Source organism: Thamnophis elegans, chromosome 12 (genome assembly GCF_009769535.1).
Source record: "Thamnophis elegans isolate rThaEle1 chromosome 12, rThaEle1.pri, whole genome shotgun sequence".
In the NCBI taxonomy this organism is placed as follows: domain Eukaryota; kingdom Metazoa; phylum Chordata; class Lepidosauria; order Squamata; family Colubridae; genus Thamnophis; species Thamnophis elegans.
Window position 1 is genome coordinate 18215469 of NC_045552.1, and position 27889 is coordinate 18243357.

Consider the following 27889-nt stretch of genomic DNA (forward strand, 5'->3'; position numbering starts at 1 on the left):
GGGTTTCCTGCCCAAGCAAGGGGTTGGACTAGAAGACCTCCAAGGTCCCTTCCAACTCTGCTATTCTAAAATTCTTTCTCGTTGCCCTGAGAGGCCGGGCGAAAGTCCACTGCCCCGAGGGCAAGGAGCGGAACCCAGCGCCCGCGACGAGCCGTCGGTCGGCTGCGTCTCTTTCCACCACCACCACCCCGCTCCCCTCCCAAATCCATCCCCGAGAGGGCTCGCCTGCCTTCCGGAGCAGCGTGGCCTTCCAGGCAGCTCGCGTGTCACGTGGGACAGGTGAGGGAGGGGCCCCAGACGCGGTTCACCTGGCCGGGCAGGTAAATGCCAGGGCGGGGCTGGGGGGGTGGCGGGCAACGATTTCCCAGGAGGAGGAGGAGGGGAGAGAGAGAGAAAAGCGCCCCTCGGTGTTGGGGAAAGGTAAGCTCGGCCCTTCCCCAGGGGGCTTCCCGGAGCGGCTGGAGGCCTTCCGCCAGGAAGTCGAGGCAGGCCCGGCCCAGGTAGCGCTAGGGGTGACACTTTCCCCCACCTTGGATGCTTCGTTCCCTCTCCTCCTCCGCTTGGGCAGCGTTCCCACCCCCGGTTTTTGGGAGGGGGGAACTCTTCCATCGCTGCCCGTCTTTTCGCCACCCACCCCTCGAAGATCCCTCTGGGCAGGAGATCGGAGGCCAGGCCAACTCCGAAAGGGCTGGGCCGGCGAAAGTTTGACATTTGCACCGCCGAGGGCTGCCGGCGCTGCGGATCCAGGTAAAATCTCTCTCCCCTTTTGTCTTGCCTTATGGGAAACTGTTTTCAGCCCTCGCTGAACCCACCCGAAATCCCTACAATTCCACGTGGAGGTCCGCTGGATTCCACGGCAGACGTTCTTCTATCCAGTGAATAGGATATGTTGCCTTCTTAACCTGTAGAGACGGGAGGTCTTCAAACTTGGCAACTTTAAGACTTGTGGGACTTCAACTCCCAGAATTCTCCAGCCAGCTTTGCTTGAAGAGTTGAAGTCCACAAGTCTTAAAGTTGCCAAGTTTTGGGGGACGCCTGCTGTAAGACAGTTTGCTGGGATTTGGGAGTTCAGTTATTTGGGAATGCCACCTTATATCCAGCTCTGCTGGCTGGAGAATTCTGGGAGTTGAAGTCCACAAGTCTTAAAAGTTGCCAAGTTTGGGGAAACTCCTGCTGTAGACAGTTTGCTGGGATTTGGGAGTTCAGCTATTCTGGGAACAGCGCTTTATATCCCCCAGAAGTGAAAAGGGGAATTGGTTGGACAGGAAGTCCAGTCTTGGTAGGGAAAAATAAACAGCCCCCTCCCTTTCCTCTCCAGATGTTTTGGACTTCAACTCCCAGAAGCCCCAAGCAGCTGGCCCAGTGGCAAGGGAATGGAGGGGGGGTGTTATAGTTCCCTGGAATCTGGAAATCACCCAGTTGCCTTTCTTTCACAAGGCTCAGGCCATTTCTTCAGAAGGGTTTCATTTGCATGTTTGATTAATGAATGTTATTGATTTGAAAGTTTAGCTAATCCGATGGAAGACTGTCTGCACACAGTTCTTCGTAATGTTACAGGTCAAGCCAGATTATCAACACTCGGTAACATACTGTATGTATCCTCCCACTTTCTTTTCAACCAGCGACTGGAACTTGAGTTGAACTCCTAAGGAGACCCCCCCCACACACACCCATATTTTTACAAGAGTCTTCCTGAATTGAAAAGCCAGCTACTCAAATCTTGTTCAGCAGAGTCCTGTATTAAAAAGAATCCAAATAATATATTATCTTTCCTTATTTTATTTACAAAGACAATCTTGATCAAAAAGAAGTAATATCTCTTCTAAAGTATTAGGTCATGGTTGATGATTGAGAAACATGGCTTTAATGTTGGAAAAGTTGTGTCTCTTGTAGGAGTAGTAGGGGAATCGGAAGTATGATTGGGAGTAACAGGAAATTATGGATGGGTGGGGGCAAGTCCCACAAGGAGTTTGTTAAAATGACACATAATCAGTTCATTCAGGTGATTTGGGAAAGGTTTGCAGGTGTGAGCCAAGTCAGATTTGTTCAGCCCAATATAGGTAAGTCACCCATTTGTGTTCTAATGCAGAATATTAGCAGAGAGGCTTATTGTTCTTGGCTGTTACGCTTTGGACTTAACCTTTTAACCATATTAAACATTATATTACATAATGAAGCCTTGTATCAACCATATAAAGCGTTATTCTCAGTTTACCCCCAACTTGTTTATTCACTCCTTCCTTTTCTGTACAAAGAAATGAAATATTTACTGGAGTATTCCACAAGAAGGAAAAACTCATGAATTTGTTTATCAGTTCAAAGTATGAAAATAAATGTACTGCTGCCATCTAATACATTTTAATACTTTAGCCAATCTGCAGCAAAAGCTTACGAAACATCTTATTAGCAGTTTGGAAGTTATGGCCAGTCACTACTCTAACCCAGGGGTATCAAACTCATGGCCCGCGGACCGGATGCATCATGCACTGGCCACGCCCAGCCCCATTTTAGCAAGGGGGAGGGGAAGTTGTGATATGTCACATGATGACGTGTCATCATGAGTTTGACACCCCTGCTCCAATCCAAACAAACTATATAATGGTTTAGCGTGATCCATGATTCTATTAGATTTTTATTTTATTTATTATGAAATTTATTTCCTGCCCATCTCATATATAATGACCTTTGGTGGCTTGCAACATAAAATATATAGTTTTACGTTTGGTATGACCTACAAAACGTGGATTTATTTCTTGATGAAAATGACCCAAACTCTGGATAGCAGTTGACATTTGCAATTCTTTACTATGAATTCAACTGGACTAGAGTGGTATTTCTCGAACAGTTTTTGTTCTGCTCTGCTTTATTTTGCTTGTTTCTATTCCACCTTTATTACTTTTACAAATAACTCAAGGTGGTAAACCTTTCCAAATAGGAGCTTCCTCCTTCTATAATTACAACAACAACAACAACAACAACAACCCTGTGAAGTGAGTTGGGTAAGTGACTGGCCCAAGTCACCCTGCTGGCTTTCATGCCTAAAGCAGGTCTAGAACTCGCGTCTCCTGGTAATTGGCTCAAAGTCACCCAGCTGACTTTCATGGATAAGGTGGGACTAGAATTCAGGATCTTCCGCTTTCTAGCTTGGTGCCAAACTGCACAAATTTACATTCCTCTAACTAAAGGAAACCTAAAACTTGTTCATGAATAGTTTGATAACATCCAGATTTTATTAATAGATTATTATATCACCTGAGCCTTATTGCATGTGTACACAGTTCTAGTTTTTGTTGAGCCTTTGTGCAAAATGCTGAGATTGTCTTTAAGGTCTTTTCCACTTGAATGTGGCCATTCTATCAGATAAGCCCTCCCCTTCCCCGCATTTCCCTCTGTAGGAGATTAAATTGGCTTCCCATTTCACAACTAAGCCATCATTTTGTACGGAAATTCAGCCACTGTGGTTGCCAAACCTTAATTATTGACTTAGCATGCAAGTGTGTAATTTGGCCTGTGTAAACCAGGGCACTTTAACTGATTTAACATGCAGGATTAAAAGAAAAACCTGTGGCTGGATGTAAGAGCTGAACGTGGCCCAAACAGCTTATTTGGATGTGTTCACTTGTTTGGTGTCCTCAGACCAAGCTGTGATTGCGCTCTCAGCACTAGTGTAAGAAGTAACATTCAGTTGGCACGCCAAGCAGCTCCTGTATATGTGTGGAAGGTGAAGAGAGAACCAGCTAGTCCTTCATGTCTTGGGAAAGCAATGAAAATGTTTCTTGAGCTGAAATTGCAGTAATACAGTTAATTTACTGCGTCCAACTCTGGTGCAAAAATGTTCTCTTTTTTTTTTGGCTCTTATGCATGCAGACTTGGGAGGCCCTTCAGATAGTCACTCACGCCCTTGTGACCTCAAGGCGGGATTACTGTAATGCGCTCTACATGGGGCTGCCCTTGAAGAGTGTTCGAAGACTTCAGCTAGTCCAGAACGCAGCCGCGCAAGCGATCGTGGGTGCACCCAGGTACACCCACGTTACACCTATCCTCCGCGAGCTGCACTGGCTACCTATTAGTCTCCGGACTTGCTTCAAGGTGCTAGTCATTACTTATAAAGCCTTACATGGCATCGGACCTGGGTACCTGAGAGACCGCCTCCTGCCAATTACTTCCCATAGACCAATCAGATCGCACAGACTAGGCCTCCTCCGGATCCCATCTGCCAGCCAATGTCAGCTGGCGACTCCCCGGGGGAGAGCCTTCTCTGTTGCAGCTCCAGCCCTCTGGAACAAGCTCCCATGGAGATCCGGACCCTTACTACTCTCCCGGCCTTCCGCAAAGCCACGAAGACCTGGCTGCTCTGGCAGGCTGGGGGGCTGTTGAAATAGTCAGCCCCACGGGAACTATGAATGTTGTGCATTTTAAATTGTTGTTTGTCTATTGTCTATTTATCCCCTTCCTTTGTTTATTATAAGCCGCCCGGAGTCCTTCGGGAGTGGGCAGCATACAAGACCAATAAATTCAATTCAATTCAACTTGCGTAATGGCCAGGTTCAGGCAACACACTTAACCCCAGTCAACAGCATGCAATTGGTATGTCCAGATAATGCGCTAACCCTTTACAGGTAATCCTCAATTTATAACCACAATTGGAACGGAAACTTCCACTGCTAAGTGAGTCATCGTATGGCCATGCCTGATTTTATATGACCTGGTTTGCCACAATTGTTAAGCAAATCCTGTGACTTTGCCTACTGACTTTGCTTGTTGGGATCTGCCTGGGACAGTCACAAATGTTGATCGTGTGACCCTTCAGATGCTGGAACCATCAGAAATACATGCTGGTTGCCAGGCAGCACATTTTGATCATTTTGACATTTTGTATGAACGTAGTCACTGCAGTTATATCACTAGTTTTGGAGATTGTTTAGAAAATGGGAAATGTTTAAAAAAATAGAATTCTTTATTGGTCAAGTGTGATTGGACATGCAGGGAATTTGTTTTTGGTGCATATGTTCTCAGTGTACATAAAAGAAAAGATACATTCGTTAAGAATCATAAGGTACAACACTTAATGATAGTCATAGGGCAATGGTTCCCAAACTTGGCAACTTTAAGACTTGTGGACTTCAACTCCCAGAATTCTCCAGCCATAGGGTACAGATAAGCAATCAAATCATACTATAAGGATACAAGCAACAAAGTTACAGTCCTCCAGTCATAAGTGGGAGGAGATGGGTGATAGGAAGATGAGAAGACTAATAGTAATGCAGACTTAGTGAATAGTTTGGCAATGTTGAGGGAATTATTTGTTTAGCAGAGTGATGGCGTTTGGGGAAAAACTGTTCTTGTGTCTAGTTGTTCTGGTGTGAGTATATAGTCTGATAGTGCTTTAAGCCTGCATGCCTGCTTAACTCTGCTGAATGTGCACTTACAGGATAGGGGTATTTGTTTAACTATTATTTTTTTAGCAGACTCTGTATGTATTTTGCAGCCTGCTAGGTTCCTTGGATGCCCAAGGGACAAACATATTTTAAAATACTTCTCTTGCACTCCCCTTCCTCCCTCCAGATCAGGTTCTGTTACCCTTTCACACAGTGCTGGAGGTATGGCCCATAGTTCAGGAAAAGCAAGACAAAATACAACTGAGCAAAAGTCGGTGACCTTAGTAGAATATAAATCTTCATTCTCCCCCAGAATCTGGTGCTCTCCAGATATGCTGAGAATTGCAATCCTTCTAGTTAAAAATCCTGGGAAATTCAAACTGGACATGTCTGAAATTCACCAGCATGGGGGCAGCTGGTGCTGCGAGGTTTATTTCCAAAAAACGTTTGCACTCCTGCAATTACTTTTATAAGTGCCTTGCAGGAAATTTTTCTAGGATCTCATCTCATGCACCAAAATCTCTATTAACAACCCATCCTAGAACTCTGGCTGCATTGGTTTGTAAACTTGAAATGTATGTCGAAAAGGTTGGAAGTTTTTAAGAAGAGATTGGGCAACCATTTGTCTGAAAAGGTATAGGGCAGGGGTGTCAAACTTGATTTCATTGAGGGCCGCATCAGGCTTGTGTTTGACCTTGGGGGGTGGGGGTGGCCAGATTGATGATATTCGTGTCGGGAGTGTCTATGGTGGCCTGAACACTGCCTGCGAAAACGCGCTCCTAAGCTTCATTTCCAGCTGCGATGGCCTCCTGTACCAGTGAAGATGGCACTCAGGAGGGCCACACACGCACTCCCTGAAGTCTCTTTTTGCTGGAAGAGGCACTGCTGGTCCTTCACTGTTTCCTGGGAGGCCCCGTGGGCCAGATCTAAGCACCCCGCTGGCAGGGTTTGGCCCACAGGCCTTGAGTTTGACAGCCCTGGTATAGGGTTTCCTGCCTGAGCAGGGGGTTGGAGTAAAACAGGGGTCAGCAACCCATGGCTCTGGAGCCGCATGTGGCTCTTTCATCCCTCTGCAGTGACTCCCTGTTGCCAGTCGGCTCCACAATTGATAGGGCTTTTGGTTAGGACAGGTAGAGGAAAAAGGATGCCATGCTAGGAGGAGACTCTATGGTGGGGGAAACGGACTTCCGATCGGCTCCAGAATTGAATGGGGAGGCTTCCTGTTAGGATCTTTGTGGCTTTTTGAGTGTTTAAGGTTGTCGACCCCTGGATTAGAAGATCTCCAAGGTCCCTTCCAACTCTGTTATTCTGTTCTGTTAACTGACCTAACTAATCCTTCCTGGGATGTTTCCCAGATGCCAGGTGGCACAGCAAACATTGCCTATTTGTCTTGCAAAAATGGCACCCTTTCCTCCCTCTTAAGAAGGTATTTTTTTCAAAACTCCACCAGGTTTATAGTTTATTTGGCAATGGCAGGCAGAATTCCCAGAGATTCCATAACTGGGAGAGGGAGAGGGCAAGAGAGAAGATTGAATAGTACTGTAGCAACTGCCTTGCAGCCTCATAAACTTTCCAAGATACGTAGATGGAATGTGCTCTTTGCTTAACAAAGGAGATCTGTTATCTTTTGGTTTTCCATTTCAACATCGCCCATTTATCACAATTGGATTGGATATCCTGCAAGCCAGGTCTGTTTTCCTCACTTACTTTTACCTGTCCCCTAAATACCAAAAAAGTATATTAAGCAAACCAGGTTATATTTCATGTTCTCGATTGCAAGAAGAATATGCAGTTCCTGGCATAGGCTGTTTATTGTATTGCTATCAAATAAGTGAGCCCTGGTTGAGCAGTGTTCAGAATGCAGTATTGAAGGCTAACTCTGCCCATAACCAAGAGTTTGATCCTGACAGGACTCCAAAGCCGGTAAAATGAGAACTCCAGATTGTTGGGGGCAATATTCTGACATTGTAAACTGCTGTAAAGCACTATAATGTGGTATATAAGTCTAAATGCTATTGCTGTAAGTGTTCCAGCCATGCAAAAGAGTACAGCTATCCTGGCTCTTGAAGCATCTGTCAAGAAAGGGACTCATGGAGCAATAAGGGATTCCAGAAGGCCAAATTTTTATAGCCAATTTTTGAACTCTCCTCTCTAGTGCTGCTGAATTTCAGCAAAATCCTAGCCAAAAAGGATTTGGTGGCGCATTTCTAGTCTAATTGAAAATTGAAAATCATGAATGCTATATAATGTGTCCAGGGGTCCCTGCAACTCTTGTCATCACCATTTGTGATTTTCCCAGCTTGTTTCTGACAAGCAAAAGGGAGGCTAGAATCACTTAACAACTGCATGAGTCACTGAACAACGATGGCAGAAATTTCATAAAAACAGGCACCATTCACTTAACGATTGTGTTGCTTAAAAACAGAAATTCTGGCTCCAGTTATTGTCATAGGTTGAGAACTACATGTGTTGAGCTATATTACATTTTTCAAACTATCCCATCTGTTGTTTTTCAGTATCTACAGTACCTGTACAGATAGTCCTCAACTTACAACAGTTCATTTAGTGACTGTTGGAAGTTACAACGGCAGTGAAAAAAGTAACATATGACAATTTTTCACACTTACGATCTTTGCAGTATCCCCATGGTCACGTGATCAAAATTTGGACGCTTGGCAACGGGCTCGTATTTAGGAGGGTTGCAGTGTCCAGGGGTCATGTGGTCACCTTTTGTGACCTTCGGATCAGCCAATGGGGGAGCCAGATTCACTTAACAACTGCGTTATCGACTTAACAACTGCAGCGATTCACTTAACAACTGTGGCAAGAAAGGTCGCAAAATGGGGCAAAACTCAGCAACTGCTTCACTCAGCAATGGAAATTTGAGCTCAATTTTGGTCATAAATTGAGTCACATTTTCTGACTCCCTGACATGTACAATTGAGTAGCACTAAGCTTAACTTAGGGGCACGGTCGGCAGTTCAGCGGTTCGAATCCCTAGTGAGCTCCTGTTACTTGCCCCAGCTTCTGCCAACCTAGCAGTTTGAAAGCACATACAAGTGCAAGTAGAAAAAATAGGAACCAGGGATGGGTTCCGGATCCCGGTACAACCGGTAAGGTACAACGGAGCCTGGTGGCCACCACAGGAACACAGGCAGCGCGCGCGCATGCATCCTTACCTCCTGCAACACTCTGTGACGCCTCCACGATGCTCCAGCTGCTCAGCAGAGCATCGTGCAGGCACCGTACGCTGCACGCGCATGCACAGATATCCCATTTCCTTCAAATACAGGTAAGGAATGAGGGTAGGCAAGTGGACCCTCCAGAGCACCGTACCGGAACAGTACCCAGTGCTCCTGGCAGGCATCGGTATGCCCGTACCGGGGTGTACCTCCTGAAACCCACCACTAATAAGAACCACCTTCGGTGGGAAGGTAACAGCGTTCTGTGCGCCTTTGGCATTGTCATGCCAGCCACATGACCACGGAGACGTCTTCGGACAGCACTGGCTCTTCTGCTTTGATATGGAGATGAGCAGCGCCCCCTAGAGTCGGGAACGACTAGCATATAAGTGAGAGAGGAACCTTTACCTTTTAAACTCAACTTTCCTAGCTACTTTGAAGCAAGGGAAAGATTCTTCACATATGGGTGGAGGGAGGAACGCTGGAGCAGCATAACAAGCTGTTCATGTAGCCCCGAGCCAAGAATTGGCCCTACGTCTCAACAATCCAGTATTTCTTAATAACCTCCTGTCATCCACCCACATTTTTTAAAAAGAAGAAAACCCAACTGTACAGAAACATAATCTGGGAATAAGGCACTTCATGCAACATATAAAATTCCTGATGGCCATTGTTTTAAAATCAGGGGTGTTCAACTCAAGGCCCGCGGGCAGGATCTGGCCTGAAGGGTGCTTAGATCTGGCCCACGGGGCCGCCCTGGAAACAGTGAAGGGTGCAGCCCTCCCAAGCTGTGTTTTTGCTGGCACAGGATTGCAGGAGGCCGTTGCAGCCCAAACCGGAGCTCGGGAACCCGCTTTATCTGGCAAAGGGCTCAGGCCACCACAGGCGCCGACACAAATGTCGAGCTGGACACACACACACACACACACACACACACACACCAAGGTCAAACACAACCCTGATGCAGCCCTGAATGAAATCGAGTTTGACACCACCACCCCCGCTTTAAATCAACATAACATTACAAAAATTGTGTCAGCGTTTCAGCCCTTCTCAACCTCTAAAATGACAGCTTTTGGCAAGGATCTCTGACACAAGCAGTGCAGGTAACGATGGAAATGGAGATAGGGATTGCTGGTTTTACGATCTCTGAATTCCTTTCTTTGCTTTTTTGACAGTTTCAACCTTGTGGCCAGCTCCCCCATTTGATAGGGTGAGGCAACTGCTTTAGGCAGATGGTTTTGGCTGCCATAAAAAGCAGCAAAAACCTCCTGTACTTCTTTTATTTTCTCTCTCTTTTTACTGGCAGAAGGCAGGGCATCCTTATCAGAATGGCTAGTATTTTAGGCTATGCACTCGGGGTGGAGTGGGGGAAGAGAAAGTACGCTCTCCTTGGTTTGACGCCACAAATTATTTCAGTTGATGCTTTGCACGGAGCAATTTTCTTCTTCAGTCTCTCTCAACTAACTCATTCTTTTTTCTGCCAATCATCCTTGGTTTGTCTCCAAAGAGAAACGCTGCTGAGTCAGAGCCTATCCACCAAATCATTATAGGGTTTAATTCTTCTGTTCTTCTGTTAATTCTCTTTTTCCCCTACTCCTCTTTAAGCACAGGGCCTTCTGTCATGGAGGAAGCAGCTCCATAGATCCTCAGTGATTCCATAAGAAGGCAAAGCAAAAGGTAAAATAACTCAGAAAACAGGAAGAGAATGTAGGTGTAATGAAATGTGAGAATGACCTTGGGAGGGAGAGCCAAGATTGGACAACTGGCGCGTTCACAGAAGAAAGTGGGGAAAGGAGGAAAAGGGAAGAAATGCTTTCAGTCCTGTAAGACACCTTGTGAGATAGTTAAGAGGACTAGCTGGTATCACTTTTGTAAAATTACATTAACAGAATGTTGCAAGACTGATAGTATTCTCAGTATTTCTTTCTCTTTACTGTCTGGAAAATAAGACAGGGTCCCTTCTCTCTCCTTCCTCCTACTGCCGGCTAAAACAGGGGTCTCCAACCCCCAGGCAGCGGCTTACTAACGGGCTGTGGACAACGTGGAAACGGGCAGCACAAGTGGCATGCGAGCGTGTGTGAACAGCTCCACTCACATGAGTGGAAGACACTTGTACAGGCAGGTCCACTTGCATGAATGGAGTTACGCAAGTACCCACTGCTCACGCACGTGGAGTTGCACGCGCGAGTTGGCAGAAGCTTGCACTTGTGCAAATGGAGCTGTGCGTATGCGCTTGTCTGGTGTGGAGTGGCACACCTGCCACTCACACAGAACTATCCCCCCCTCCTCCCGCCACATGCCAGGCCACCAAGCCGGAAAGGTTGGGGACCACTGGGCTAAAGATATTTTTTGCGTGGTGGAAGTCCAGTCTGTGGTTCTTCCTTCTGTCTCCCATGGTCCTTCTCTCATACCATTTCCGTAGGCTTCAAGTAAAGCCATGGGATGTGTTCAAATGCTACCTCCATGAGCTCTTTGTGTGCTTTGAAAATACATTGAATTGTTTTAACCCCCGATTTAAAAGTTAAATATCATGTGACACTTCTGCCTGATGCTTTTGGAAGTGCAGAATAGGGTTCCAGAAAAGTGAGTACCAGTACATTTAGTTTGGTTTTGAAGTGATGAAATCTGCCTGTAAGAAGGGAATAAATATAGGAGTAATCAGATCCAGAGGCACAAAGTAAAACCAAAACCATTCAGATACACACATTCCCAATCAAGCTAGATTTCTGAAATGCCATCTATGACACAGAGCAAGCCAGCCAACCCAGAGATTAATATGGCACCTGTAGCTGTGCATAAATCACACCAAGAAGAAAGAAGTTCCGAATATGGCAAAATTACAATGGCACTGAAAAAAATGCCTTATGAGCATCCTCATACTTATAGCAATAGCACTTAGACTTATATACCGCTTCATAGTGCTTTTAAAGCCCCTCTAAGCGGTTTACAGAGTCAGCCTTTTTCCCCCAACAATCTGGATCCTCATTTTACCCACCTCGGAAGGATGGAAGGCTGAGTCAACCTTGAGCCTGGTTAGATTCAAACTGCCAAATTGCAGTCATCTGGCAGTCAGCAGAAGTTGCCTGCAGTACCGCATTCTAACTACTGCGCCACCACCACTGCACCACATTATTACAGCATCCATCCTCCCCACAATCAGAATTTGAGCACTTGGCAACTGGTATCCATTTGTGACGACTGCAGTGTCCCAGGGTAACGTGATCACCGTTTATAACCTTCCTGGCTGGCTTTCTACAAGCAAAGTCAATGGGGGAAGTGGGGTTCATTTAACAGCTGTGTAACTCCCTTAATAACTGCAGTGATTTGCTCCACAACTGTGGCAAGGAAGTTTATGAAATTGAGTGCAACTCAGTTTTATAAACTTCCTTACCACAGTTGTGAAGCAAATCACTGCGGTTAACAGTCACTTTGCTCAGCAACTGAAATTCTGGTCCCAACCACGATCATAAATCATGGACTATTTGACTCTTGTGTGAAGTCTTAGTACTGCTTTATAGAGCCTTGGTAAAGCCACACCTGGAATGCTGCATCCAGTTTTGGTCAACATCTTGCAAAAAAAGGTGTTGAGCCATTGGAAAAAGTTCAAAGAAGAGCAACTAAGATGATTAAAGGAGACAAAAAAAAAATGAAAAACGTTTGCAGGAATTGAGTATGGCCAGCCTAGAGAAGAGAAGGACTAGGGGTGATATGATAGCTTATATAGGAAGGCTTATCTCTTAGAAGGGAGCAATAAAGGTCTTTATTATATCCCAATTTGGATAGCTCTGATCTGATCATATGTAGAATAATTCTCTCTTATGTTTTTTCCTATTTCTATCAGGTCTTTTAGGGGTGGTGAGTCATGCTGGGAAAGAAACGAGGACATTGCCAAAACCAAAGCCACCCCCATCGGCCCCCTCAAGATGTTGCCGTCCCACAGAGGATCGGTTCTCCTAAGACAAATGATATTAGCCTGGAAGTATTTAACAGCTCTACCCCGGAGCTTAAACACATCCGCAGGCCCAGGCGGGATAGAAGAGCCTACAAAACAGATTCCAACAATTCCCACGGAGGGGAAGGTGAGACCAACACCTTCATCCCTAGACCTGCAGAGAGCCCTCCGCCTTCCTGCTGTCCCAGTCTTTCCCAGGTCTGGAACGCCTCCAGAGCCATCTTCTGCTATGTGATCACCTGTGGGAGCTGCTTCAAGGACTGCCGAGCCAGTATCTCCTACAACAGTGCCTTGACAGAGGATGGGAAGAACCAGGAGTGCAACGGACATTCAACTAACAGTCCGGCCAACATTTCCCCCAATGAAAAGAACGGGAGCCGGACTGAGAAGAGTAACATGGGAAGCAGTTTCAGCTACCCTGATGTGAAATTCAAAGGGATCCCAGTCCCGCTTTATCCAAACCGGAACCCTGGCTCTGCCACAGACTCTGATTCGTGTTACAAGGAGCCTTTGCCCGAGAGGTTCTCTCAACACACCATTGAGAAGCAGCCTGCCCCTACCAGCCACCGAAGCTCTGAGGAACATTATTCCTTCCACGAGTCCGACCTTGAGTTTGGGGAGCTGAACAGCTCCATGTCCAGTAGGGAGATCGACGGCCTCATCTTCAGGAAGCTCACCGAGCTTTTCAGCGTCCACCAGATCGACGAGTTGGCCAAGTGCACCTCTGACACGGCCTTCCTGGAGAAGACCAACAAGATCTCGGACCTCATCAATAGCATCACTCAGGACTACAATTTGGATGAGCAGGATGCCGAATGTAGGCTGGTCCGGGGCATCATACGCATCAGCACGCGGAAAAGCAGGGTCCGGCCCCGTGTCCCTGCCCCAAATCTCCCAAGTTCAGGGGAGGTCACCATCCGAGGCCACCCACTACACAGCGGCAATGAAACTATGCTGGCATCTGTCCTCACCAGTGAAGAAGGTAGGTGTGAATTTCCGTTTTTAGGGTAGAACGTGGTACCAAATGGGGGGAACCAAATACACCACACTTTGGAGTGTCATGTCTAGGGCAGTACTGAGCACAGGTAGTCCTCCTCGACTTACAACAGTTTGACCATTCAAAGTTACAATGGCTCTGGAAAAAGTGACTTGGGACCAGGAGTGGGCTTCAAAAATTTTAGCAAGATGTTCTCTGCCAGTTGCTGAGTGGGCGTGGCCATGATGCAGCCTAGTCAGCCTCTTACACCACAGTGGGGGGACGTTTTTGTCCTCCCCGGGCTCTGGGGGCTTTCCTCGAGCCTGCAGGAGGGTGAAAAGAGTGTCCCCAGGCTCCAGACACCCTCTGGAGGCCGGAAACGGGCCCGTTTCTGGCCTTCCCAAACTTCCAGTAGGCCCGTTTTTCCCCCTCCCCGAGCCTCCATGCGCACCATGCACTTACCTGCATCCAAAATGGGCCGCGTGGGGACTCCGGGGAGGGGAGGGGTGGGCGAGGCCAGTCAGGAGTGGGATTTGGGGGTTCTCTGAACTGCACAAAATCTTAGCTAGAGGTTCTCCCAGATCCCTGCAAACCCCCAACAGCCCACTCCTGCTTGGGACTGTTTTTCACACTTATGACCATTGCAGCATGCCCCTGGTCACATGATCAAAATTCAGATTCGTGACTGTTGCAATGTCCCCGGGGTCATGTGATCACCTTCTGACAATCCAAGTCAATGGAGAAGCAAGTTTCACTTAACAGCCATGTTACTAACTGAACAACTGCAGGATTCACTTAACAACGGTGGCCGGAAAGGTGGTAAAATGGGGCAGAACTCACTCAGTCTCATGTAGCAACAGAAATTTTGGGCTCGACTGTGGTCGTAAGTCGAGGACTACATGTATGTGCTTTTTTCATGAGGCAACTGGACTTTCTGGTTTTTCTTTGAAGATGTTTCACTTCTCATCCAAGAAGCTTCTCCAGCTCTGACTGGACGATGACTGGATCCTTCCATTCCCCGCCATCCAGTCAGAGCTGAAGAAGCTTCCTTCTTCAAAAGAAAAAAACCAGAAAGTCCAGTTGCCTCCTGAAAAGGCACCTTTGGGACAAGCATGACCTGGATGACTGAGAATCTCCATAGAAATCCTTCAGTTGTGTCAAGCTGCAACTTCCACTAGACCAGAGGTCTTCAAACTTGGTAACTTTAAGACCTGTGGACTTCAACTCCCAGAATTCTCCAGCTCTGCTGGCTGGAGAATTCTGGGAGTTGAAGTCCACAGGTCTTAAAGTTGCCAAGTTTGGGGAGCCCTGCACTAGACAACCAGCATAGCTGATGAGGAAACTATAGGTTGTCATTTTGGCGATGCCATTTATTTGCAGGGTACCATTTTGAGAGAGGCCAAAAAGGAAGCACATGACTTCAGGGGTGGGGCTAATCATGTGGCCCTCCACATTTCTCATGTCACACCCAGAGTAGTGGGAGTGGGGTGCTGTTTTCTCACTGATCAAGTCAGCACTAGCCATTTGAAGCAGGGGTGGTATTCACTTACCTTCCCTACCAGTTTGCAAATGTGAACGCTTGCTTCATTCATATGCGCCCCATCTGTGCATGCACTCAGCCTTCCACGCATTCACTTTGGCTAAAAAAAAGTGCCTAAATAGAATGGTATAGAGCTGGGGCCACCCATGATTTCCACTGCCATATATTACCCTGCACACATAACCATTCATAGAATGAGTCTTAGATTTGCCTAGCTTTAAATATAGATAAAGGTAAAGGTTCCCCTCGCATATATGTACTAGTCGTTCCCGACTCTAGGGGACGGTGTTCATCTCCGTTTCAAAGCCAGCGCTGTCCGAAGACGTCTCCGTGGTCAGGTGGCCAGCATGACTAAATGCACGGAGTGCTGTTACCTTCCCATCAAAGGTGGTCCCTGTTTTTCTACTTGCATTTTTACATCCTTTCGAACTGCTGGGTTGGCAGAAGTTAGGACAAGTAACGGGAGCAGTAACTCAGTTACGCCGCGATAGGGATTCGAACTGCCGAACTGCCAACCTTTCTGATCGACAAGCTCAGTGTCTTAGCCAGTGAGCCACTGCGTCCTTTAGAGCTTTAAATATAGACATTGGTAATTAAAGCTTACTGCCTCAAATTCTAAACAGTATTCATCTCAGCGGAAGGCTGTTCTCTTCTGCGAACAGGATTTTGCATATATCGAAATGAATTACCGCTTGCTTCCCTGGAATGCAAAATACAACCTAGGAGAGCATCAACACTTTTGAGCAGTAACAGCATGTCTGGGCACGCTGCTTTTCCATTTCCCAGGCTGCCACGGTACAAGTATCGTCCTGCTCTTTTCTCACCCCTAGGGCACAGCCTACAGGCTACGGTGCCCAGGCAGAAGCTGGCACAGGATGCCTGGGACCAGGCACTGCCTGCATGGATCAAAATGATTGTTCAGAGAAGCAATGGTGATGGCAGCACTGAGAGGAGGGGATGTTGGGGTCCGAAGGTAGGGTAAATGATGGTGGGGGGGGGTGCACAGATGGGAATATGGATCTTGAGGAAGATCTTTCATTGGGCCCTCAAGAAAGGACCCTCAAAGAAAAACAAGGTTCTCTTCTTTCAGGTACCCCAAACAGAAATAGCTATGGAAACCTAGACTCCATATCACAATTTGGAGGGGGGGTGCATTTTGCAACAGAGAATTGAGATGCTGTAGGTCACCCACCTCTCTCAGGACCCTCCTATACAGGACACGGAATGTTCTCAGAGGAAGTCCCAACAGAGTGCAACGTTTCTTCCTCCCAGAGCAACAAGAGATTGAGCTCCAAGGCAAAACAGTGATTTGGGAGAAGGTCCATTTATGGTCCTATGAAACATAATGCAATTGAAAAGAAGGAATGGCATTTGAAGTTACAGGCGTATTTTTTGCTCTGAGAAGAAATTCCCTTTTGCAAAAATACTTTATTTAATTAATTTATTTATTTTATTATTTTATTATTTATTCATTTATTTATTTATTTATTTTTATTATTTTATTTATTTTATTTATTTTATTTATTTTATTTATTTTATTTATTTTATTTATTTTATTTATTTTATTTATTTTATTTTTTATTTATTTTATTTATTTTAATTTTATATTTTATTTATTTTATTATTTATTTTATTTACTGTCAACCAGTACAAAGAAACAAGTATGGAAACACATGGAAAAATGGCAGAAATAAATGGATATAAATAAGCAAAACATAGCCATAAACACATAAAAAGAGTACATATCAATGGGGACAGTAGGACAAGGACGGAAGGCATGCTGGTGCACTTATGCACGTCCCCTTTACGGACCTCTTAAGAAATGAGTAAGGTCCACGGGAGACAGCTTAAGGTAAAAGATCTGGTAGGGAGGTACTTGGGCTTCAACTGGGAACTAAGCTTGCACCAGTAGCCTCTTGAATATTACCAGTACCAACCACAATTGGGACTGGCAAATCGGTCACTAATCAAAGCGGTCGCTGAGTGAAACCACAACTGTGCTTGTGATCTTACTTCAGCTTTCCTTTACAAAATTGTAAATGTGAAGTTTGCTTGCAAAGTTGCTTTTTATCACTGTTGTAACTGTGAATGTCCCCTAAATGAGGCGGTCACTAAATGAGGACCATATACAGGGAGTCCTTAACTTATAACAATTCATTTAATGACCATTCAAAGTTACAACGGCACTGAAAAAAGTAGCATAGGACCACTTTTCACACTTATGACTGCCATAGCATCCCCATAGTCACATGATTTACATTTGGAGGCTTGATAACTGACTCACATTTATGACGGTTGCAATGTCCCAGAGTCATGTCATCCCCTTTTGCAACCTTCTGACAAGCAAAGTCAATGGGGAAACGCGATTCACTTAAGAACCATGTTACTAATTTAAGAACTGCAGTGATTCACTTAACAAATGTAGCAAGAGAAGTCATAAAATGGAGCAAACTCACTTAACAAATTTCTCACCTAACAACATAAATGTTGAACTCAATTGTGGTCGTAAGTTGAGGACTACCTGTACATATTTTACAGTCCCATCGGATGCCCAGCCTTTCTCTCAGTCTTGGATTCCTCTTTTAAAATGGAATGGTTTATTTTTCTGTGAAATTAAGTCTCTTCTGTTAAATAAAAGCTCAAACCTGTGATGGCAGGATACCCTCTTTTCATTTGGCTGCTTCTGAGATAAACAGTTTCTTCCCTGGAATCCTGACCTTGAGCGTCTCAGAGAGCAAAGTCTAGAGCTCTTTGCGAAACATGCCTCTTGTCTGACATCCCTAACTGATCCAAGATTTATGTCACTTTTGTGGACACTCTCAGGTGAGTCCAAAAATACGTTAACATGACCCGTCTTGAGTTGGGCCGTCTATTCAAATGCCAACCTCTCTGCTAACTGCCTTTCAGATTTACCTGTTCAGATATCGGTAGAAACTACAGCAGATATGCAAGCCAGAAATATGAGGCAAGGTCCCTACAACACAGCCGGTGAGTTTTCTTGGCATATTTTAGGAGGTTTGGGGTTTGGGGGGCCTATTATGTCATGGTTGCTTTCAGGAGAGAAATGGGCCGATGGGAAAACTTACAGGCATCTGCAATTTGACCAACTGTAAGGAAGAACGAATGGGCTTCTACCAAGTTGTTGCACTGATTCATACTGGATTGATTAATTGTGCCTTCAAGTTATTATTGACTGTTGGTAACTTCCTGGACAAGTCCTGCACTTTTCTTGGGAAGATTTCAGAAGTGGTTTGTCATTGCCTGCTTCTTCCTAGGGCTGAGACACAGTGACTGGCCCAAAGGTCACCCAGCTAGCTCGATGCCTAAGACAAGACTAGAACTCCTGGTCTCCCAGTTTCTAGCCCAGTGTGTTAACCACTATACTGGCTCTCTTTTAAAAAAAATACAGTGCAATAATAGTTATGTGTATTGGGAGAGCGAGACTGTCTCTCTGCATTTAAAAGGAAGTCTCACCTGGCTTTGATTGTACAGAATTTATTGTCGCATTTTCGCAAGCTATATCCTGATGCACTGCTTCCTCTTCTCCATCTCGTGCAATTATTTCTCTGACCATTACAAGGTGACTTTCATTAAGCTTGTCTAGATGTGGAGGTAACCCCCTACCCAAATTCCTACTGCATTTTTTTTGTTGCTTTTGAGGTCTCTGGCCCACCCAGAATTAAATGCGCAAAAACTCCTTTGCTGGTGCTTCCTGCAGCTCCCTGGAACAGGATGAAGCAATGGGGCAATTGTGTTTTGCTCTATAAAAGTAAAGGCCCGTGTTGCTTTATGAAGACGTCAAAGCATTGTCCCTTCAGACAGGGGCAAGATTCAGCTGGTTCGCACTGGGTCGGGCAAACTGGAAGTTAATTTTGCATCTGGTTTGCTGAACCTGTTGTCACAAGGAATGGCTAGCCCTGCCCAACCCTCCCCTCCCCTCCCCAGAGTCTCCACGTCGCCTGTTCATCATGCCAGGTAAGTGCAGGGCCCACACAGAGGCTCTGGGAGGGCGAAAAACAGGCCTCCTGGAAGTCTTGGGAAGGGGCCCATTTCCAGCCTCCAGAGGGCCTCCACAGCCCAGGGGAAGCCATTCTCACCCTCCTTAAGGCTTAAGGAAAGCCTCCGTAGCCTTGGGAGGGTGAAAACTCTCCCTCTGCCATGGTGCAGAAGGTTGATTAGGTCATTTCCACTGAGGCCACGCCCACCCAGCAACCGGGCAGAAAACCGGTTGCTGCCATTTTTGAATCCCACCCCTGCCTTCAGCCTTAGAGCTTTGCACAGCCTTACACTGTAGCACCCATGCTGAGCATTCACACGGATCTATGCGTATTGGCTATCATGAACTGAACATCCTTTTGGTGATCCAGCTGTGTCGTGTTTCCCAGAAAATTGAGCCATAGAAGAGAACATTTATAGCTCAAGGTTGGGGTGGTTTTCTTCCCGCATATCAAAATATGTTTTTTTTTCTGACATTAACCCCAGCAGGGCATATACAGCCTCCTTTGGTAAAAGAGAATATTTGTAGCAGGATCCTGGGACACATATATTTACCTTCATTTGTGAGAATATTTTTGGCTAGGCTTTGAACTACGGGGTCCTTGGTGCTCTCTGAGCTTGGCGCTTTCCTTGCAGGCGTTTCATTACTAAGCTAGGTAACATCATCCCTGTACTGTTGATGTTATCTAGTGTGGTAATGAAACGTCTGCAAGAAAACCACCAAACTCAGAGATCACCCTGCAATCTGAGCCATATCAGGAACCATATCGTCAGTGATGGCGAACCTTTTTGGCACCAAGTGCCAGAAAGGGAGCCCTTTGGCACGCATGGATGCTTATCTGGGCTGCGACAAAGAAGAGGAGCTGTCCAGGGGGCATGCACGTGCCAGAAAATGAACTTCAGTTTCCGGCATGCGCCAGCAAGTCTTCTGGTTACTGCCGCACATTCGCACGCAGCGATCTGCTCATGCCGGAAAACGGAAGACCCGCTCTTCTGGTTTCTAGCACTGCCACACGCACAAAGGCTAGCTGATTATCGGGTGCGCATGCACGCCAGAAACCCAGAAGAGGAAGGGTGACGCCACTTGTGCCAGGCAACATGGCTCCGTGTGCCACTTTGGGCACACGTGCCATCGATTTGCCGTCACAGGAATAGAGTATATTTAAGCATAGTCTGGATAGATATTTGGGAGGAATGCTTTTAGTTCCCTAAACTGAACATGGATCGGATGACATGGTCTAATGGCCAGTGCTTCATTTCTATGATGTATCCAAGGTTGATGAATTATGACAAAGTTTGATGGTTTTGCCATCGACTTCAGTATGTGTTTTGTGGATGCAAGTGTGGATGCATCCCCATCGAACTGGGATACACTTTCACTTCTTCCAATATAGAATTCCCTCACCCTGCCACTTGAAGCTTCTGGCATAAAAGAAAGAAAATTTGTGACTGGGCCTTGAATTTTCAATTCATTTATGGCCATGCTCACAGTCATTCATGCTTTTTCACTCTCTAAATGGAGCTGCCCTTGAGGACTATCCAAAAACTTCAGGCGGTCCAGAATGCAACGATGGGGCATAGGTTTTCCTGTGTAACATCTTTGCTTTAGGAGCTGTGCTGGTTACCACTTTCCTTTCAGGAGCAGTTCAAAATATCACTTGCCCCCTTTAAAGGCTTTCAAAGTTTTGTTGATAGTTGCGAAGTCGTGTCCGACCCATAGTGACCCCCTGGACAATGTTCCTCCAGGCCTTTCTGTCCTCTACCATCCTCTGGAGTCCATTTAAGCTCATGCCTGCTGCTTCAGTGACTCCATCCAGCCACCTCATTCTCTGACGTCCCCTTCTTCTTTTGCCCTCCATCTTTCCCAGCATTCGGCTCTTCTCCAGGGAGTCCTTCCTTCTCATTAGGTGGCCAAAGTCTTTGAGTTTCCTCTTCAGGATCTGGCCTTCTAAAGAGCAGTCAGGGTTGATCTCCTCTAGGACTGACCAGTTAGATCGCCTTCAAAGTTTAGGACTTGAATATTTATTTATTTCAGTGGCATCTGCCTGTCTAATAAGATTTGGGAAAGTGGGTGAATAGTCACAAGGTATACAGCCTCAGCCACAATCCCCTTTGGAATGCACATAGATGCCCTGAAAAATTATATGACCCCCCCAACCTGTTGATTTTTAGGAGAGCCATCCAAAATGCGCTTTTTAAGTCTGCCTTAGTCATGGAGTGCTTATGAATCATGTCCCATTGATGTTATTCTGAACATTGATTTGGCTCAACTGCATGTGCTGGGATTGAGTGCTTTGGGGTATCAAAAATCACATAACTGTGTGCCAAAAATATTTTTGAGCTACTTTTTAATTTAAGCCCTCATAAAGTTCTGAAATAGCACAGACATAATGGGTATATATTTCTTTCTTTCTATTATTATTATTATTATTATTATTATTATTATTATTATTATTAAAAAGTTTTTTTTATTAAACACACATTAAAACATTGGACACAGTGTAACCGGGGGGCAGGGGGATATATTTATTTCTGTATGGCCACCCATCTCACCAAGTGACATTGCGGTGAACAAAATTTTTAAAATAAAAAGAGTAAAAATAATGCAAACATTAACATATGTAGTAACTGAGAATAAAGCACCTATATAGGCAAGTGATTTAATTAAAATCTATATATATAAAAGCCAAACACCGCTCATTCATCATGAAATCTCTAGAACTGTAAAGCCTACAAACCTGAAATTCGGTACGTACATTCCTCTTAGTTACCAGGTGCTTACTAAGAAAGGATTTTTCAAAATGACCATCACATCATCAGTATTTCTTATAACTGCCAGTTGCCTTATAGTAACATGCTCTGATGCTACCCGTTCACTAAACTGGGCATGGGCATAGCCAGCGCATGACTCATCTGGCCTACAGACTGGGAGTTTAGACATTCTACTCCCTCTCCCCACCTGAAAAGAACTCTGTTACAACTGCCAGTTGCCTCACATTCCGTTACCTCAGTTCAAATTGGCAGACATTCCACTCCTTCACTCAGGAGTGGTCTGGGGCACCTAACAGTTTCGTAGGGAAGCACAGGTATCCAGCTAGTGATATATATAGGACAGACAACTACGGAAATGTTGCCCTAAAGAAGACTGCTCCAGATTATGTCTTTGCTTATTTATTTATCAACTGTATATGACCGTCCTTCTCATAAGAAGTTATTCTAAGTAGTGTACAATAAAATCAAACAAGTGAAACCCAGTCATATTGAAACGCACGCACACACACATATACACAAAACATTTGACCAGCAACGGAGTCAACTCAAGAATCCAATATCCCTTTTTTTGCTCTGGTTGTTAAGTGAATCATGGGTCATTAAACAAATCCAGCTTTCCTCACTGATTTTGCTTGTTGGAAGCCCTCTGGGAAGCTCATAAATAATAATCAAAGGATGCTGGAACCATCTTAAATACATGCCAGTTGCCAAGAACCTGAATGTTCATCATGTAACCATAGGGACAATGCAGTGGGCATAAGCAATAGCAATAGCACTTAGACTTTCCAGCCCTCTCTAAGCGGTTTACAGAGTCAACATATTGCTCAAAACAATCTGGGTCCTCATTTAACCCACCTCGGAAGGATGGAAGGCTGAGTCAACCTTGAGCCTGCAGAAAGTCGATATGCCGAACAGCTGGCAGCCGGTGATCAGCAGAAGAAGCCTGCAGTTCTTCACTCTAACCACTGCGCCACTGCAGCTCTATAAGTGTGAGGACTTGGCTGTAAATCACTTTTTTCAGCATCATCATAAATTTGAACAGTTATTAGACAAATGATCATAAGTAGCTGTCCCGTAGCTGTCATGACATGCAAAAATATTAGATTTGAAATCATGGTTGACTGGGATTTGCCTGTTCATTCGAAGCAAAATAAACCACTTAAGAATTAAATCAAATCCATTTAAACCATTCTAACACTGGGTCTTAACCATGAGCAAGTCCCCATATACACAAATAAATAAACATAACATAGTTTGTAATCTATACATATATAGCTATATATATCTATATCTATACGTAAAATGTGATATTATTCTTTTCCTGATAGCCATGCAGAGAGGCAAATGGTATTCAAGGTATGAACATTTTGTCCTTGGCTTGCTGTAATGAGGTGCTTCAGGTTCTGGTGGCTTCTGAGGTTTCTTAAGGCATCACAGCCTTAAGGGCTAGGAACTTGTCGTGGCTTTTTAATGCCACCTGAAATTCTCCCATTTCTGAATTCTGTTTTCCAGTGCCTGGCAACCAAAAAATTCAAGGGAAGGGTGGTTGTAAGAATAAACAAATATAATTATGTGATATAAACTCTGGCCTTTAATGGAGACTCTATCGTGTCAACTGGGAAGTAAATAATCCTTCAGACTTTACTAAAAGGAAGGATCTAGCCCTCATGGCTGCTTATTTCTAAGAGGGCTCATTGCTTGCCTGGGACTCTGAAGGGTTTCCATGTTGCTGTATTCCTTTCCATAAATATATTTCTCCTTTTAAAATAATTGAGAGAATGCCTCAATAGTGCAGGGTCTTCTTTAGCTTTTACTATAATCCTGAAGCCACCCCCATGAAGTCAGGTGAGAAATAGAGCAGAGTCACCAGGGGTGGGATTCAGCCAGTTCGGGCGAACCAGTAGCTCCGACGATCAGCTGGGAGCGAACTGGTTCACTCCGACAATCAGGTTGGCCCGCCCACACACCCCTGCGCTTTACATGCCCCCTAGAGTCAGGAACGACTAGCACATATGTGCAAGACGAACTTTTACCTTTATCTTTTAAACATTTTGCCCATCCCAGGTGCTTTTTTTCAAAACAGGACTGGGCAAAATGTTTAATTCTTTACCTGGAGAGTTGAAGCACCTTATGCTACATCAACAGTGCTCCTTAGCTAGGTTTGAAGGACACTTCATCATGCTAAAGGGGGCAAAACATTTCCTTGTTGTTCCCAAGAGAATCACAGGCAGAGATGGTGTTCGGACCCGTTCGCCCGAACTGGCTCTATGCCATCCCATTTAGGCACCATTTTTTTTAGCCAAAGCGCCTGTGCAGAAGGCACATGCTCACATGTGCAAACCGGTAGGGAAGGTAAGTGAAATCCACCCCTGATCACTGGGATGTCGTCTGCTAAAACATATGAAGAACAGTTGCAGGAACTGGGTATGTCTAGTTTAATGAAAAGAAGGACCAGGAGGGACATGATAGCAGTGTTCCGATATGCTGCCACAAAGAAGAGGGAGTCCAGCTATTCTCCAAAGCACCTGAAGGCAGGAGAAGAAGCAAAGGGTAGAAACTAATCAAGGAGAGAAGCAACTTAGAACTAAGGAGAAATTTCCTGAAAGTTAGAACAATTAATCAGTGGAACCACTTGCCTCCAGAAGTGGTGAATGCTCCAACGTTGGAAGTTTTTAAGAAGATGTTGGATAACCATTTGTCTGAAGTGGTGTAGGATTTCCTGCCAAAGCAGGGGGTTGGACTAGAAGACCTTCAAGGTCCCTTCCAACTCTATCATTCTATTCTATTCTACTTCCCAGGAGTTGAGATCAACTCAAAGACATCCTCCACTATTTCTATAATGGCTTGGTCGAGCTACGCCTTCTCAGCTGGACGTGGGAATGGCTGGGTGAATTTCTTTGGTTTAACATGGGCTCTTGGGGCAGGTATAAACAGGGCTGGGTATCCATAACTGCAGTGTGGTTAAAATTGCCTGAGAATGTGAGCTTTTCATCTTTCTGGTTTTAAAGCATCCATCCCGCTCTTTTGGCTACAGAGAGTCTCTTACAAATGTGCAATGGGAGGTTGATGGAATGTGGTTCAAAATCTTGGAGTTACTAAGGCTTTAGTGTTCTTTTCTCTGGACAAGCAGAAATGGGATTTTGAAAATGCTGAGAAGGATTTTTCTTTTAAACAAAAACAAGCAGAGCCATTTTCTCAACATCCCAGTTCTTGAACGCAGCGCCTGGATTACGCCACTAAAAAAGCAGAAACCAAAGAAGGCGCTATGTATTTTTCTTGTCCATTATTTCAACTGTTTACATTTGTTGGAATTTGCACCGTTTGACTTTTTATTTCCCACTTGCATGAGTGGCTTCCTGTCCTGTTGTGTATGCGTGGATTATTTTAAAAGAATTTTACGTAAGATTGAAAAGTTACAAAAACATAGAAAAAAGAATTTTTTAAAAGAATGGGGAAAAGTGAAGGTCAGCAAAAAGCAAAGGAAGAAAAAGAAAGAAAAGATATTTAAGAAAGCCATTTCTGACCTCCTTTTTAGCACTTACAGTATAAACCTGATAGTTATCATCTGCACCAGAGGTGGGTTGCTCCTGGTTCGGCCCGGATCGAGCAAACCAGTAGTGGCAGCAGCGGAAGGCTCTGCCCACCTGCCCGGACACATCTGCGCATGCACAGAAGCATCGCGAGCACGCACAAGCACACGAGCGAACCGATAGTAAAAAAAATGGAAATTCACCACTGATCTGCACCCTCGCAAATTCCGTATCTTAGTTCCCTCCCTCCCATAAGCAACCCATTTTAATCAGTGAATCCCAAAGCCAACAGTATGTATGTATGTATGTATGTATGTATGTATGTATGTATGTATGTATGTATGTGTGTATGTATGTGTGTGTGTGTGTGTGTGTATATATATATATATATATATATATATATATATATATATATATATATATATATATATATATATATATTAGAGTCACAACCCCTGGTAAGCCCCAATTATGGGAGGAAGCTAACTGCTTCCATCATCTGTCAATCGGCTTGTCACAAGAGTCCATCACGACAGAAACCCAATATTTTTACTGTTGCCTTTGTTATATTTGTGTTTTTGTTATATTTGTGTTAGCTTCCTCCCATAATTGGGGCTTACCAGGGGTTGTGACTCTAAAATATATACCTTCTTCCCTGGCTTCAGCTGAAAGGAGACCTGTGGCTTAGTGTCTAAGATGTTTGCCTAAGATGCAATACAGCACAGGTTCGAATCTCAGTAAGGGTATGGCTAGCTGATGAGAGCTAAATAGCTTGAAATAGATCTATACTAGTCTCCCTTTATTTATTTATCAGCACAAACACACACACACACACACACACACACACACACACACATATATATGATGTTTCCTGTTCTATTTTGGAGCGGGGGAGCAGCTAAAAATTATAGCAGAGTCACGTGTCCATTCTACAACAGTCATCTTCACATTCTATATTGTAAAAGAGTTTTATGCAAATCAATGCAGTTTTCAAATTATTCACAAAATTGAGACATTTTTATTAGGGTGAAATTATATATGCAGCCACGGTTACAAAATATTGTTCCATCTTATCCTTTCAGTATCCTAAAAAATATGAAGAATGGTTGCAGGAACTAGGTATGTCTAGTTTAATGAATAGAAGGACTAGGGGAGAAATGATAGCAGTGTTCCAATATCTCAAGAACTGCCACAAAAAAGAGGGAGTCAAGCTATTCTCCAAGGCACCTGAGGGTAGAAAAAGAAGCAATGGGTGGAAACTAATCAAGGAGAGAAGCAACTTAGAACTAAGGAGACATTTTCTGACAGTTAGAACAATTAATCAGTGGAACAACTTGCTTCCAGAAGTTGTGAATGCTCCAATACTGGAAGTTTTTAAGAGGATGTTTGGTAACCATTTGTCTGAAGTGGTGTAAGGTTTCCTGCCTAAGCAGGGGGTTGGACTAGAAGACCTCCAAGGTCCCTTCCAACTCTGTTATTCTATTCTATTCTAGCATGCTTTATCCTAGCTTTTATTTCTTGTATGTATAACTCTTCCTGTTTCCTCCCATTCCCCTGCAGGACTCCCATTAAGTAGAGGGTCTTCTTTCCAAGATACAGAGACAGACTCCTCCGGAGCCCCTCTGCTTAAAATGCATTGCTGAGAAACGTAGACCTGGCAAATCCGCAGAAGCAGTGAGGCCTTTAAGTGTGCCTCACGAGAGACCAGTTCAGAAGCGATGGACGATGGAGTCAGATGCAAGCCATCCCACAACTGTGCCATCCAAGGAATCCTTGATTTCTCTTGCCATTTTTCCAAGGTTGATCCTGCTGTAGACTTGCTTTTTTTAAGATGACCATTGGTGCTTTTTTGACCATTTCCTTGGCGATGTTGATCTCTTGCTTCAGAAGGGAACAGAAATGATGTAGCAGTTACAGCTTTTTGCACATATCCTTTCCTTTAACCATTCTAGCTCTCCCCTTACCCTTGTCAAATTAAAACCGACCTCTGCATTTCCCTTTCCAGAATAAAAGAGATCTTCTGCCTGTCGGGCTTATTCATCCAACAGGCTTATCTGTTACTGACTTGACATTCATTTTCTCGTTTGGAATTCAGAGGTGGCGCAGTGGTTAAATGCAGCACTGCAGGCTATTTCAGCTGACTGCAGTTCTGCAGTTCGGCTGTTCAAATCTCACCGGCTCAAGGTTGACTCAGCTTTCCATCCTTCCGAGGTGGGTAAAATGAGGACCCGGATTGTTGTTGGGGGCAATATGCTGACTCTGTAAACCGCTTAGAGAGGGCTGAAAGCCCTATGAAGCGGTATATAAGTCTAACTGCTATTGCTATTGCTATTTGATTGTTCTCATGCAATTCCCCATAGGCCTTAAAAATGCACTCTTCATTGTAAATAGTTCGCCAGGACTCTTGAGGGTGAGACATTGTTGATTTAGGAAGATGACAATTCCTCCGTTTGAAATCTTCAAAAACACTCGCTGTCTTTCCTGTAGTTTAATTTTATTCTCTTTTCTTTTTCCCCCTGCCTCGTTTGAACCATAGGGGTGCCTAAATTGGAAATGGAAA

General features: G+C 44.7%; 1 protein-coding gene across 7 annotated transcripts; it reads left to right on the forward strand.

Moving 5' to 3' along the window:
- Positions 1–91: 91 nt before the first annotated feature.
- On the forward strand, positions 92–27497 carry KDF1 (keratinocyte differentiation factor 1). 7 transcript variants are annotated; one of them, XM_032228228.1, is made up of 5 exons: positions 92–320; positions 10169–10240; positions 12405–13497; positions 17939–18019; positions 26890–27497. In XM_032228228.1, exons 3-5 carry the CDS (start codon positions 12426–12428, stop codon positions 26970–26972), a joined length of 1236 nt encoding a protein of 411 aa, XP_032084119.1. In that variant the 5' UTR covers positions 92–320; positions 10169–10240; positions 12405–12425; the 3' UTR covers positions 26973–27497. The 7 variants fall into 7 exon arrangements, with proteins under 7 accessions (XP_032084119.1, XP_032084121.1, XP_032084124.1 ...); XM_032228230.1 differs by having other exon boundaries at positions 92–279; XM_032228227.1 differs by lacking the exon at positions 92–320 and adding an exon at positions 333–747.
- Positions 27498–27889: the final 392 nt, after the last annotated feature.